At 34.5% G+C, this 16,142-nt stretch overlaps 1 protein-coding gene across 1 annotated transcript; it reads right to left on the reverse strand.

The window, feature by feature from the left end:
- Positions 1-89: 89 nt before the first annotated feature.
- Positions 90-15,789, reverse strand: LOC140169942 (uncharacterized). The gene is made up of 4 exons (XM_072193253.1): positions 15,593-15,789; positions 4,728-4,894; positions 2,178-2,349; positions 90-782 (listed from the first exon to the last, which is right to left on the reverse strand). Exons 2-4 carry the CDS (start codon positions 4,869-4,871, stop codon positions 232-234), a joined length of 867 nt encoding a protein of 288 aa, XP_072049354.1. The 5' UTR covers positions 4,872-4,894; positions 15,593-15,789; the 3' UTR covers positions 90-231.
- Between the last annotated feature and the right edge of the window lie 353 nt (positions 15,790-16,142).

Raw genomic sequence — 16,142 nt, forward strand, 5'->3', positions numbered from 1 at the left:
TGCCACACTTTCCGCATTCAAAGTCAAATTTATGATTTTCTTTTAAGTGCTCCAGCAGCAGCTTAAACTCGATAAGTTCCAAGTCACAAGTAAGACACTTGTTGCTCTTTTGACCGGTAATGGAATTATGTTCGTTTCTAATGTGCTTCCGAAGAAATATGGGCCTTACTTTTTGAAAGCATATGTCGCACTTGATCCAGCGATCTAGCTCGTGAATAGACATATGATCGTTTAATCCTCGTAAATTAGCCAAAACTTTATTACAGTATTTGCATTTGAATTGCTCGCCATCACTAATACCGTGCAAAAGTTGTGAGAGTCGCTCTTCCTCATTCCTTTGCCGCATATCTTACAACAGAACTGACGCTTATTCAAATGAACCCTGCGAAAATGCCTCGTAAGTGCACGCTTGGCTTTGAACGTCATGTCGCACTTCTCACACTTGAAGGGACGCTCGACAGTGTGAACTACTTGATGGCGTTTTAGTTCCTTGGATGAAGAGAATATTTTGCTGCATGTCTGGCATTCGTTAACAGCTTCTGGGGATTGTTTCTTTGATCTTTTAATAAGCCCACTGGTTTCAACTTGATTTTCTGCGATGACATGCTGCACTTGTTGCTTAGGTCGAGGTGCTTGTCTGGCTGGTGTCTGCATTGTAGGTACATTGTGTTGAGTTGGTGTGACACTACTACTATTCAATGCAGCAGTAAGTTCGTCCATCATATGGGAGACTCTTTGGACCTCCCAGCTGCTATCATCATCATGATCTTGCAGAGAGATACCTGTATAGAGAAAAACATATCATTCAATCAAATAAATTTTCTGGGGGCAGAGCCTCCAACGTGGGGGGGGCATTTTCACTAATTTTGGCTAAAAAGTGGCTTTTCAACCCTCTTTTGAATTTTTCTGGGAGGGGGCCGAGCTGGGGCTAATGATTTTAGGTAACACAAGTTTCACAAAGCATGAGCATGATCACTCCCATCATGCATCATTTCATTGTAAGGAGTAATGCTATATGTCTGGGTCCAAGTTGGTAGGATTATGATTTAATCTCCAAAATTTGCGAGATGATTTTATCCAGTCAGATCAAATCATGTGCCAGGCCATTATCTTCAAGCATGAGACTGCACTTTCCTAAAAAAAACTGAAAAAACTGAAAATGCGCGTGAAATTGGGCAAAAAGTACCAAAAACAGGCTGAAATTAAATAAAGTTGCGGAAATTTTGACTATAAAAAAAAACAATTCAGTTTTTAAACTGAAAATTCTCATGCCTGTATCTTAGTGCTGAATCTTTCTAATCAATACAAATAACTGCTGTGTTGTTGATATTGAGCGAGAGTGGATGAATGGGTTATCAAAATGCATAAATAAACCATTTTCTTTCTATGTCGAAATTTTTTTGAATATATTAAATTTTACTTCTAGGAGTGTTAAATGTCAAAAATATCAATTTTTAATAATTTGCCAATTTGCCATACAATTTGTAATATTACAAATAAAAAAAAAATTATATGATATCAGAAGGACATTATTCCTCGTATTCAAAATGAAATTTGATGTGTCTGATGTGCTCTCATGTCACACAAAAAAATAATGTGCAAACACTGCTATCCACTCCTTTAATTAGTTCTAAAGCTACAGGCATATTTATAAAGTCTGCACAAAAAGTAACTCAGCTGTTATAAATACGCCTATAGATTCAGAACTAATAACTGTTTTCACAATATTTCAACATAAAAAGGATGATTTATTTACGGGCATTTTGATACCCCATTTGTCCAATGTTGTTCAATATTGACAATACAGCAGTGTTTTGAAAGAAAAATACCCCAATTTAAAAGTTGCAGTTATTTGTATTGATTTGAAGTAAGCGCGAAGATAATGGCGGGCTTTACGTGTTTACAGTGCTGGCATATAACCATTGATCGCTGTAAACTGCAACTTTTAAATTCTGGTATTTTTCTGTAAAAGCACTACTGTGTTGTTAATATTGAACGACATTTGACGAATGGGGTACGTATCAAAATGTGTGTAAATAAATCATCCTTCTCGCTATGTTGAAATATTGTGAAAACAGTTATTAGTTCTGAATCTATAGGCGTATTTATAACAGCTGAGTTACTTTTTGTGCAGACTTTATAATGGCTGCAATACCTTCTGTGATGTCTATACTTACCAACTGTGTCACCTGCCTCTTGCAGTTGTTTTGATGACTGAGCACACATAACACTATGGCTGTCAACAATTCCACTGATGATAGTATCCAGCTGCAGGCCTTTTGTGTGACAACAAGCTGATGGAGGAAGTCCTTTGCTCTTTAGACGGTCTAATACCATTGTGACAAGCACCTGGAGAAAGAGAGAAGAAGAGAACAATTTGTATCAAAAAAAATTAAGAAACAGAACTTGTCTTGTAAGTAGCAGTGACAGCTCAAGAGAAGGCATGGGGAAAATGCCCCACACTCACTCAGAACTCTTTTCCCCAGATGCCGTCAGTAAAAACTCTAAATTGCACAAAATTTGTCCATTTCACAATGTTAAAGACTGTGAAGGATAATGAACATAAGGAAAGTCTCATTATTATGATCCTTTTTGGGCCCCATATGTGGGGCTTATGTTATCGCCCAGATGGTTGTTTGTTTGTTTGAAAGTAATGTCATGATATATGGATGCCTCGTTAATATTTGTTTTTTGGCAACTATAATAATAGGGAAGCACTGAAAGATAATAATTTTAAGCAGAATGTTAACATTGGTTTTTAGTCAAAATCAAAAGCATGAGTGTATAAAAGTAGGCAGAGGAATCGGTGCCCATTAAATTTCCAATCGCATCACCCGTGACCAGATCAGATGTTAGTCTTTGTACCAGCTTTCTTATTCTCCTTCGTGACAAATGAGCACAATTCAGCTTGGAACTGAGACTAGCAATATTTAACGCCGTTTTGAACACCATATAAATGCACGGTCCACACATCACAACTTTAGAACCAAGTATACTAGACCTTCGGTGTTTTCAGTAAATGATAACCTATTGTATTTGTAATGTACTAATTACAGTAACTCAATTTTCCCCCATGGACCAGATCGTGTCACATATATATAACATCGTATTAGCTATAACCAAACTTTGAGGACAAGGTTTGTGATTACAAACTTGGAGCTGAAAGTCTGTTCATATGAAGCGTTTTTATTTTCAGCCAATTCTACAAGTTGACCTCAAATGTGATTGGACACCACGAATCAGCCGTAAAGTCGGCCCACGGTCAATTTTGTTTTATTTCGTGTTTAGAAAATATATAAAACATTTGATATATCATTTGACTTCAAAGGATATCCAGAAGCGTGTTTATGGTTTGTTGAACTCTGTTCCTTTAACAAATGTGTGCCGTTTGTCGGTTCTATGTGTGTCTCTTTTTCCAAATTTCTGGTAATAAATATCAAACAGTCATAATTGGCGGTCATTTCAAATCATCCCCAAGTCAACAAGGTTCAGGAATGTCCTCTCATTGTTAACTGTTGATTATACATACAAAATACAATGCTTTGTTATCCACCACTTGAACAGGATTTAGCAAAAGCAAACAAAGACAAGAACTATTCTATAGAAATAGGTAGACCCTTATTATCCTCTTCAGCAATAGGATTATTGATTGAATTAAACAGTGTTTGATTCATGAGATACTTGTCGCATCGAATTGAGATAGCTATGAATACAACCTTCATGCACATTTTACACTGTAACTCAGAATACAATTTGCTGAGTTTACGGCTCATTCGTAGTGTCCACTCACAAATGACCTTTGACCTCTATGTGAGAAACTAATCAAAATCTGATCACAGTTTAACCTTAAGCAACACACTACAGCCATGATGCAAATTTTATAGGACTGGTCAGTGCCTCCTTGAACAATCAGGAGACACCTTCCAGGGATGCAAGTCCACATTTGGCCAATTCCACCGTTACGGACGTTACAGATACATGCAACTTGCAACTTTTAAGTGAATAGCACACATGTTTGCTGTTAGGATAACACTTTATTTCTTAGTATGCTACTGGTACACACTCTAATGTTCAATATAATGAAGCAATTTTGTTTTGGCTTTCTTAGTTAATTAGCTACAGAAATTAGAAACAAGCATTACGGACGTTACGCGAAAGTGCCTGCCTTTTTGACAGATGGTACATATCCTTTTATCTCCACTCAGTTCTGTGTTTTATTTTTTCTGTTAACTATATTGAGTAAGCCCTGACTCCATTCTATGTAAACATGAAAAGTAAGTTTGAAATTAATACTCCTGTATCGTCCTACACTGTTGATTTAGTGTTACGGACGTTACATTTTATGTCAAATGTAACGTCCGTAATATTTTTTCATAATGAAAAAAAAACTGTCAAGGTACTTAATCAGATTTTTTTCTTTATTATCTTGCAGTAGGTCTGACATCAATCTATGGAGGCATGATTAGCTAGTTTGAAATAAATGCTCCTGTTTTGAGCAATAATGTTCCAAAATTTTGTTTAAAATTTCCAAAAGGCACTTTTGGCATGGAATTGGCCTTTTGACAAAAAGCCTGAAAAACAGTGAGAAAATGACCAGAATGGGCTGAAACGGGCTGAAAGTGAAAATAAAAGAAATTGCGTAAATCTGGACTGCAGAAAAGCATGAATTCAGGCAAAAGCCTGAAAACTTGCATCCCTGACCTTCATACATTAGTATGGACACATACCTCCCTGACAAGTTCATGAAGTGATAAGGTCTGTGCCTCGTCATCTCTGACCCAAGATGCTGCAGGTGCCCAACTGACAGTACTGTATGGTACCCTCACATTTACTGGAGGCTGGTCTTGCCAGTTTCCATCACCTTCATCCATGACTGATCTTCAAGAGTATGTGCCTGATTTGAGGAAAAACATTAAATTATGAAAATGTACTCGCCAGAACTAGATAAGGCCGTATAAAAAATGTTTTGGTTCTCGTCCCCTCCCTCCTCAGTTTCTGGGATTTGTCAGATTTTTTTTTTATTAAGATTTTTTAATTATTTTAGACTTTGGAATGATTTATGAATTTTTCATATATGGTCATTTTCACGGTAAAGGGTGTAACTTTTGATTTTTAGGGTCAAAATTTCAAACCACTTAAATATGTTTCTGTTTACTGAAATCATGCATAGAAGCAACTTAATTTCAAGTAAAATAATGTTTCAAGGCTTAAACCTTTTGATTTCTAATAAAAAATTTGACATTTGCATAACATTTTGGTTAAAATCTAAGAAAAAATGTATTTTACATAACCTCAGAAAATTTTGACATGAAAGCTAGAATACATGTGAAATTCCATTCCAAAGTAAGTCAACAGATATAAGTTAAATTTTATACCATGTTTTGCTATGTTTGTAATTGCAGTTTTGAAAATTGTTAACATCAAGTGTCATTTACAATGGAAATTTCCAAACCTTAAACATATTTTTTAAGTTTTAATTGGGTTCCTAAAATAATTTGAATGTCTAACTTCATGTACAAATACTACTTGATGAAAGGAACCTCCCAGCCAAGTTTCACAGAAATTGGAGTTATTTTTTAGAATTGGCAATTCAAGCGATTTGTGTTTCGGAGGCTTCAGTTAACAACACAGGTGATCATAAAAGTAAAATATTTAGCTAACTACTACAAGTTGACATAAAAAATAGGTAAAAATATCACAATTACCAATTTTCATGCTTTGCTTCTAAGTATTGAATTTCAGTTGTGACAAAATTAAATTATCACAGCAAGTCATTTTTTTTTTTTTTTTGTCTTCATGTTAACAATTGTTAAACATTGCAGAAGTAGCTTTTTTGAAAACAACAGTGTTGGGATCATCTAAGCTGTTATTTTCTTGTGTGTATTGAATCAATGATTCTATGCGGCAGATATTGTAGATTTATCACACATTAATTTTTTCACCCATTTGTTAAGTATGGTGTTTTTTGCATGTGAAGCCTCCGAAACAGGCTTTTTAAGGTATCAGTATATTTTTCAAACATTAACCATAATGTCAATTTTTTTTTAATTTATGACATTCTGCACATATCAAGTAATAATTACAATGCAGATATCAGTATGAAACACACCAATTTAGATATGCATAGATGATAATTAAGTTTTCTGTTGTTTGGAGGCTTCATTTGTTTCGGAGGCTTCAATTGTTAACGGAAAGTTTGTATTGGGTCCCATTTTCAAACGGTGATATATATCTCCACGATTTAAAAACATGTGACTTGAGGATCTAGTTTGCTACATTTTAATAAATAGATTGGATGAGCTCTTTTATTTATATTTGCACAAGCTTGCTGAACAGTTTGTTTCGGAGAAAAAAAAAAAGTTAACGGAAAAACGGCTATTTGAAGTCAAGATTTTATAAAAATTTTAAAAGCTTGCAAATCGGCTAATTTTTGTTACCCATTTCAAGTTAAGATAACAACTGTTATGAATCAAGAAGAAGTGAAGAAATAACCAAGAATTATGAACCAAAGCTACACCCACAAAGTTTGTTAACAATTGTTAACGGAAAATGAAGCCTCCAAACGATAAATATCAAGTCCGGTTCTCAAAAATACAGGGCCGTTCACAATTAAATCTAATGTGGCAGTGTTTACTGAACATATGACTGTACTTTCAGGATAAGAAAAATTATCCATGAACTAACTGAAGAAAACACAGGGTTTTACAAAAATGTTACTGTTTTTTATAGTTTTTCAAAATGGCAATATTAAGTACATTTAAGCCTGTTAAAACTGAACGCAGTAACTCCCAAAGCTGATTATGCTACCCAAGGTAGCTGCTAACTAGATGACTTATGTGGCCAAAAATTATGGAATTCTGTGGCTTTATTAGAACACTACGGATTAAAATGTTAAAAATCCAAAGTTACACCCTTTACCGTGAAAATGACCATATATAAATAAGTTTATTAGAGAACAAGGATCACTTCCAAGTCTTTTGTGGTACTCTAGGGGTTTATCCTCAGAATCTCACATTTGAAAAAAAAAAAAAAAAAGTGCCTCATCGTTTCCTAGAGCACTGTTGGAAAAGACCGAAAACTACTGACAGAGCTGATTTTACATTGAAAAAAAAAAAAAAAAAAACACCTCCCTCCCTCATCAATTCATGAAAATCCTCTGGACGAGAACCAAAATATTAATTTTATATGGCCTAATGAGAGAATGGGAAAAACTGAACTGATTTAGAAGAGGAGAAAATGAAAGGATAAGGGAGTTAAGGGGTCTGGAATGAGCGTTTTGACAATATGTGAGTACACCACGAATGAGCCGTAAATGTCCTCAATTGTATTCTGAGTTACAGTGTAAAATGGGCATGAAGGTCGTATTCATAGGTACCTCAATTTGGTGCTACGTGTACCTCATTTAATGAGATACACGTAGCACCAAATTGAAATACCTATGAATATGACCTTCATGCCCATTTTACACTGTAACTCAGAATACAATTGAGGACATTTACGGCTCATTCGTGGTGTACGGTCACATATTTTTGGGATATGAGAGCACATCAGACATTTTGAATTGCATTCTGAATACTGAAGAATGTCTTTCTGATATCAAATAATTTTGATTGATTGAAATTCACGATATAATAATACAAATTTTATGACAAATTATAAAAAAAAATAATATTTTTCACATTTTTGATATAACAGTCTCGAAGTAAATTTTATAAATCTAATGACATATTCTTAAAGTGTATGTAGCTGGGAGGAAAAGCCGACGATCAATTGAAAATTTTGACCTTTCATATCGAAGATATGGTCTTTTTTCCCAAAAAGACCTAATTTTTTTGGGTGTTTTGGGAAAAAAATCCATATCTTCAACACGAAAGGTCAAAATTTTCAATTGATCGTCGGCTTTTCATCCCACCTACATACACTATAATTATAAATCATTAGATTTATAAAGTTTACTTCGAGTACTGTTAAATATCTAAAATATCAATTTTTAATCATTTGCCATAAAATTAAAGCCATGATTTCTCTGTGTTACAAATTGGACGATTTCCGTGATTTTCCGTTTTCCACAATAAAGCACCGAAAAGGTTAAAGCAAACATGTTTTGTCTTACCTTTTATTGTACATGTTGTAGTATGGCCAGAGTATTGCATCGAAGGCCTAGAATTAATGCTAGAATGGATTGTTTTATAATGGTTGGTTACTGCTAAATGATCACTTTTCTTTGTTTTATTTTGCAAATCAACACAAAAGGTAGACAATTTACACAGTTTTCAATATTTTGTGGTATTTTCAAATTTCCGTGAGCAAACCCCGAATTCTGTGAATTTGTCCGTTTTTCATGGCTTTACATAAAATGTGTATTACATTGCGAATTTCAAAAAATCAAAATTATTTGATATCATCAGGACATTCTTCGTATTCAGAATGCGATTCGATATGTCTGATGTGCTCTAATGTCACACAATAAATACTGTCCAAACGTTCATACCCCACCCCTTAAAGCCACATAATGTGCAGTAACATTTCCTGAGGAGGATGCCCTCAATATTTTTTTTTTTAATTCTTGTTTTTTACATGATTGTAATGTACTTTAATTTATTAAACTGACATACCCTACTTAAGCTACCGGTAAGTACCGGTACCGTACTGTGTTTTTTTGCCAAAAAAAGGTGTTTTTTAAAAATAATGAATTTGAAACTGGAAATTATTAAATTTTGTGCCATCTATTCAAAACATGCATGAAATTGGCCATAACATCACCATAATTTATCCTATTGAGTTGAGGTCATTTAAAGACTGAAATGCTCCATTTATGAGCTCTTTCATAAGGTATGATTCTACAAAACAGGAAAAACTTCAAATTTTCAATCATCCTCATCCCTAATAATTATAGGGTCATTTAATCCTACTATCATGCATGGATTCATGACTATCTGGTATACTGTAAATAGTGAGATATTTATAAAAAGGTTGTGGAAAATTTGTTGTTGGAAAACCTCCATGCATGATATGATAAGAGTGAGAGTGTGTACATGACATGCATGAGCATGGAACGCAGGGCTGTCAACTTTTTGGAATTGCTTGGCGTGAGACAGAAGCGTAGCGGGATTTGCCGACTCCAATGTTCATTTTGACCGATGATTATTTGAACCACGGCGCCGAGACTGTGAAAAGCGGGGGGTTTAGGAAGTTAGGAACAACAAATTATTCATGACGATGCGTGAGACTTTTACTCATTTTTCAGCTTTTTGCGTGAGATTTATTACCTGGGCGTGAGATTTTACTACCTTGGCGTGAGACCGTGAGAAAGTGACCCAATGCGTGAGACTCACGGCCAATACGTGAGAGTTGACAGCCCTGTGGAACGGATAGTTGTGGTACAAGTCAAGTACCGTAGTCCGAATAATCAGACCCAGAACAAAATATTAATTTCTGACATGATCCTGTTCTGGGTCTGAACTGTTTCAATTCGAAATCTTGATGGCAAAGTGGACAAAAGAAGCACATGGTCCTACATGTACTTCACAGTTTTTTAATCCCCTATTCATGTTGCATGAATCACTCTATTGTGGACCATCCTTTTGATACTTGAGTATTTGGACAAGCGGAACAGTTTTGACAGACCCTTTACCTCTCTGTTTGTAAACAAACAAGCATGGAAAAAATGGAAAAATATGGAAAAAATGAGTGCATTTGCTCAGCGATTGTCATGCACACCGCTTAACCACAGGAAATCATGAGTGAATTCCCTCTCTGCTGTTCTATCTACCCGCATGCTGCTCATGTCATGTGTTGATCAAATTTACACGAACACGCCCGGAATTTAAGCATGTTAAATAAAAGTATATTTTAATATCAATAAAAACCTCACTTCAAAAATTTCTCATGATAAGAACAGGGTGTCTTTTTAACTTTAAAACTTATTATTTTGCTCAAAATTCTGTGCCGTCAATGGAAAATGTGCTAATTTTTCACTGTTTTCGGGGGCTACTCGCGTTAAATGTAACAGCCAATTAAAATGACAGGACTTTTTCTAAGAACACGGCTGGTTTATTGACCTACTTGAGCTAAGGATTCTTGTGATATAAAACTTGTTTTGATTGGATAAGGGGAACATATATGATAATTTAAAGCAAAATCTAAGCTATCTAAAGCTGTTTCTGTAAGCTGAATATGTTACTTATAACTCAAACGCTGATCGTTGGAAGAAAAAATTGCTCATTATGGCCTATCTCTCACTACACAAATTTTGTGCATTCAGCCTTGCAGAATGACTTGATGCTTATGTGGACACAAGAAATTCATATGTTTTCTGCACGAAAGAAAGTGGGCCGGAATACTGGACACTTCATCCCCTGGACACTTCATCCCCTGGACACTTCATCCCCTGGACACTTCATCCCCTGGACACTTCATCCCCTGGACATTTCATCCCCTCGTGTTAAAACGCTATTGTAGCGTTCTTTGAGCGTGACAGTAAATCAAGAATGCCTACACTGATAATAATGGTTTAGAATCTTGAACTTAGAAGGAAGTAATATAAGGAAATTAATAATCTTATTTATCCAATGTATGCACCGTGTTCTGTATGAGCTAATCACCAGCTGATCACACGTATAATAATCGATCAATGTTGAATGGCAGCAGGGCCTATAATAGACTAATAGTTAATAATAGTTTATACATTCAGTGAATTTACCTAAATTGAACAGTGCATACAAGCATATCTTTTGTTATTACTGTGAGTATTGTTATCATTATATTATTACTATTATTGTTAATATTATTAGGCATATTATTATTATTATTATTATTTACTGTGGGTTTTTGTTGTTGATAGCTCAGACTATTTATTATTGTTATGTTAAGTGTATTCTCTTTTTTCCTGTTATTTATGTATTTATTATGTATTGTTTATTAATTAATTAATTAATTATTTCTTTATTTCTTTATTTATTTATTTATTTATTTATTTATTTATTCCTATTTATTTATTCCTATTTATTTATTAATTTATTTATAAATAATGAATTTTTATTTATTTATTTATTTTATTATTATTTACTTAAAGTTGTTCATCTAACAAAATTAGTACATTTTTAATACTATTTATCTGTTTATTGTAGGCCTATATTGATAAATATGTCTGCATATGGAAGGATCATGTCCACTTGATGAGGTGATTAGCGCAATGTCATGTTATACAATAGGAACAATCCCGGGAACAATAGCCGAATGGTTACAGGAAGTTGAATTCTTTCAATCATTGACTGGTGTGTTATTAATCAATGGAATCTATAACTATATAATCATTCGGGAATCTGTAATATAACCAGAGTCTTATCACTGATAAGGTGCGATTTAAAGGTTCTAAAAGTAGTAAAGTACAAGGATAGTTAGAACTTGTACTTGTAAATTAATACTAAACGGTAAAGATTAAGGAGTACTATACGCAAAATACTGGAATTCCATCAGTTCAACTGATAATAAATATCTGCATTATATTTTTTCTTTTTCTCCTGTTTTTTGCCCATTTATTTTTTTCTTGCTTTCCTCCAAAGATCCCCTTCACCACCTCCAAAGATCAAATTTTTTCTTGTTTTCACCCAAAAAGCCATGTTTTGCTCCCAAGACCATTTTGTGGGGACACTCTATACTGTTATAAGATCGGCAACCAAGTTTTAGAATATGGCTCAAAAAACTGCAGAAAGAACTGATTTTGGGGTTTTTCCGCACATGCATGTCATTTTACTATTACTTAGAGTGCCCCTCCCTGGAATCTTTAAAGTTTGACCTACGTGATTCCCGACAGAGTTTACACTCTGCATCCGGATTACAATCCATGGCCCCTAAAGACCGGGTTATAAAAAATCGCACTACCGCAAATATTTAAATTTGATTTCTCTAAATTAAATTTTCTAGATTAATTTTTTTAACTTTATTTTTTAGGAACTATTGCATAAATTTGTTTGTTTGTTTGTTTATTTATTTATTTTAGGAACTGTTGCATTAATCCAACAATTCAAACAACATATATGTGTATTTACTTCCAAATCTGGGTGTTTGATATACCTAGATTTGGAAGATGTGCGTGCACTCTATTCATTATTTTATTTTTGCATGTCGTGTGTAGAGGCCCTGTACGGGTGTTACTGATAATGATAATAGTCATTATCAAATTTACATTCGTAAGTTATTATGTATAGTCTAATGTGAAATTCGTGAAAATCCTATCATTCAACAAGGAATTTATCGGGGAAAAGCTCTTTGACCGTTTCCAATCCTTTTAGCAAAGGATCACCGTCGTTGATCCATCGGCATGATCAAATACTATCAATCATTTGCAAATCAAATAGTCAGATTGCACCCTTTTTCATATATGATTAATATTATAATACTTTATATAGGCATGGTGTTTGCTAAAAATCAGTAAATAAATATAATGTGCATGATCATGATGTGTATAGGCAAAAAGGTATAGGCCGTAGGCTAAACATCATAAATGAAAGAAAGAACCACTAAATCAAATTAAAAGACTAGACCAAAAGATGCACGATCAAGAAGGGTTCAAAACTTTTTGGCCCCCCTCCCTTTTTACCAGCCCCCCCCCCACCACCAAAGTATTTCTGAACACTCCCCTAGGAATTACCTTGAAAAGTGTCTGAAAAATACAAGATGTCAGTTATAGTCCAGTCTGAAATTATCAGACAATATTTTAAAAACATTATTAACATCAGCAATTTGCAACAAACCCAAATTATGAAAAAATCATCACAGGGTAGTTTTATATTTCTCCATTTACGATCCTGCCCAAAAGTGTCTCCTTTTGATATACCACGTCACAACTACATGTATTTGAATGGGGCTCAACTTTGTCATTACTGTGGTTTCCTCATTTTTGACAAATGTTTCATTTCGAAAATACCTAAAGGATTTGATCCGATTTGTGCATGATGATGGATGCATCATAATATTTCGGGTCGTGCCGTACTGGAAGTCAAATTGTCATTAACCGATTTTTTTAAAATTTCATGATAAATTTATGTGAGACCTTGAGACGAATATACTTTCTTGCTGATAAAACGTTAAATCAAAAATAGTATAGGCCTACCATTCCTTTTTATACAATTTTTTATAACCATGAGTTTTAAGTTCAGTCAACTTTCAATCAGTTGATTTTCAAAAAAATAAAATAAAATAACGACTGGTAATGTAGACTAACCTATTTTCAGCCACTGCCCCACTCCCCAGAGCCATGGAACGACATGTAGTTATGTTATTTTTAATAAACCCAAGTGAACCTACATGAAAAGAGAAACTTGGCCCCCCCGCTTGGCACTTTTGTCGTATTAAACCACTTGTGAGAATTGATATGGGAATATTCTAAGGATAATCATGGGGATTAAGCCCTTATATCAGTTATCTCCCTGCGCGTGTATCGACTTTAATTTGTTTCCAATTGTCATACTTGGATGCACACTGACCACAGAATATTTTCTTTTTATTTGAATTAGTTGTTTGGAGGTTTTGTTTTGAAGGACCATTGACTATGACAGAATATCCAATTTCACAATTTTGAAGTCGGCTTTTCAAAAATCGCTCAAGATTCAATGGATTTCGTGGGTGAGATTTTCAAAGTAGCCAAAATGTCGCGAAATCGTGGGAGCACTTTGTTTGTCGCGGGACGGAAGTCAAAAGTCACCCAATTGGGCGACTAAAACTGGCAATATAGTTATATGTATATAGATTCCACTGATTGAAAGAGTTCAACTTCCTGTAACCATTCGGCTGACAGCTATTGTTCCTATTGTATAACATGACATTGCACTAAATCTAATCACCTCATCAAGTGGACAATACAAAAATATTGCCATGATCCTTCCCTAGGGCCTATTATGCAGACATATTTGATGCTATTATCTTTTATCACTATCTTATTAATAATAAAACATACTATCCACATAACAGATACATGGTTCCCATAAAAATGTACTAATTTTGTTAGATGAACAACTAAGTAAATAATAATAAATAAATAAACAAATAAAATAAATACTAAATACATAAATTATAATAATTATAAATAAAAACAGCCTATAGATACATAAACAGTACACAATCATACACATGTCACTTGTATGACCCACCCTATGACCCCCGGGAGTGGTGAGTCACTTTACATAGGTGCGTCGGATTTAACTATACCATGACCCACATGTGCGTCTAAACAATGACTGACATTTGCCGACAATGACTGAGCCCCTGGTCAAAATTGTGACGCACATGTTAAGGATTATGACTGTCCTCATGACCCAAATTTGACTCACCATTTTAGGCATTTAGGTATTTTGACTGACACTGATGCGCCTAACCATTGACGCACCTAGGTAAAGTGACTGACACTGGACGCACCCTCGGGGGTATGTTGTGACGCATATATTGAGTAAATGACCGTACCCTGCGTCACTAATTGGTTGGTAAATGACCCAACCATGACGCACATCCCCCGGGGGTCCTAGGGTGGGTCATACAAGTAGGTATCCTAGGTGAATTCAAATGTGCCATCAAACTGCATCATTTTATATATCAAATTAAAGCCCTTGAGTAAACAAAGCCAAAACTGAAAACCATTTTTTCATAGCACTTTCCGTAGCAAAGTTACATCTTGTCAAAGATTGACTTTTATCAGAAAGTTTCAGCTAGCAAAATTCCCCAAAACGGCATTTCGGGGGTGTTTCTAGATCTTAGTCTCATTATGATAGCAGCTTTTTTTAATGGAACTGCTATCCAAATCCCTCTAAAATTCCATGTGCGGGTGACTTATCACCATAAAAAATCATATATTTGGGTCAAGTGAAGTATAGAAAACATATTTATGTAGGTTTCCTTCTTCTAACAGTTGTTTTAAATTTCTATGTAAATTTGCATTGACATTGTCGGCGAATTTGACTGACTAGCAAATGTGTTAACTAAGGTTTGCCTGGGTTACCTAATACAAGTGACATGTGTATGAATACATAAATAACAGGAAGAAAGAGAACAAAATACTTTAGCTTAAATAGTCCAGGCTAATATCAACAACAACAAAAAACAAAGTATAATAATATAAATAATAATAATAAAAATATTAATAATAATATAATGATAACGATAGGCCTCCCCCGATAAAATAGCAAAATAATAATACTTTTAATAATAATACTAGACGTAATACTGAATTAGAATCATCCGTATAGGGGACCTACTACACGCACTGTTCAATAGGTAAATTCATTGCACTATTGCCATTCAACATCGATCGATTTTTATACGTGTGATCAGCTGGTGATAGCTCATACAGAACACGGTGCATACATTGGATAAATAAGACTAATTTTAAATAAAGATTAATTTCCTTATATTATTTCCTTCTAAAGATCCTAAACAATTATTATATTCATATGCAATCTTTTTACTGTCACGCTCAAAGAACGCTACAATAGCGTTTTAACATGAGGGGATGAAATGTCCAGGGGATGAAAATGCGAGGGGATGAAATGTCCAGTTACCGTGGGCCTTATAAACTTTTCCAGATGTTTTTTAAGCTTACCTAAAAACATGAAAATAGGCTAGCTGAGTTAGCTCTCTTTATACTCTCTAGTCATGCCAGAGCACCAATAACGTGACGATATAGCTTTGGGCATTCACTGGATTCTTGAATAATCTGCAGATGACTGGCGATCTTCACCTAATAAGGATAAAATTGATCTTCGTCTTCGAGCCAAACATTTTTTTTTCTATCGCCTATCAACAGCTCGACACCCATTAGTAATTATGTAGTCATGGGCGATATGTCAATGTTCATCTGAATTTAATAGGCCTAGAAAAAAAATTGTTTGATTGGCGTATAACATCCCCCCCCGACTCAACACAAAAGTTGGCAACCATGAGAGTTACCAAATCTTTCAAAGACCCCCTTTGCAATGATTTTTCATCAAATTTACCCCTCTTTTTCATGCAAAATCAAGGACAAAATTTGGCCAAAAACAACCCCTTTTTTTGTGGTTTTCAATGACTAGAATTTCAAACACGCCTTTTCAATGACTAGAATTTCAAACACTAGAATTTTCAATGACACTAAATAGGGTACCTGCAGGGAA

The sequence above is a fragment of the Amphiura filiformis genome, chromosome 14 (assembly GCF_039555335.1).
Source record: "Amphiura filiformis chromosome 14, Afil_fr2py, whole genome shotgun sequence".
Lineage (NCBI taxonomy): Eukaryota > Metazoa > Echinodermata > Ophiuroidea > Amphilepidida > Amphiuridae > Amphiura > Amphiura filiformis.

Bases quoted from the DNA above. Each gene is read 5' to 3' on its own strand.
- LOC140169942 (XM_072193253.1), bottom strand. From the start codon at position 4,871: ATGGATGAAGGTGATGGAAACTGGCAAGACCAGCCTCCAGTAAATGTG. The intron at 2,350-4,727 runs GTATGTGTCCAT...CTCTTTCTCCAG, and splicing joins TTCATGAACTTGTCAGGGAG to GTGCTTGTCACAATGGTATT. The intron at 783-2,177 runs GTAAGTATAGAC...TTCTCTATACAG, and splicing joins AGAGGCAGGTGACACAGTTG to GTATCTCTCTGCAAGATCAT.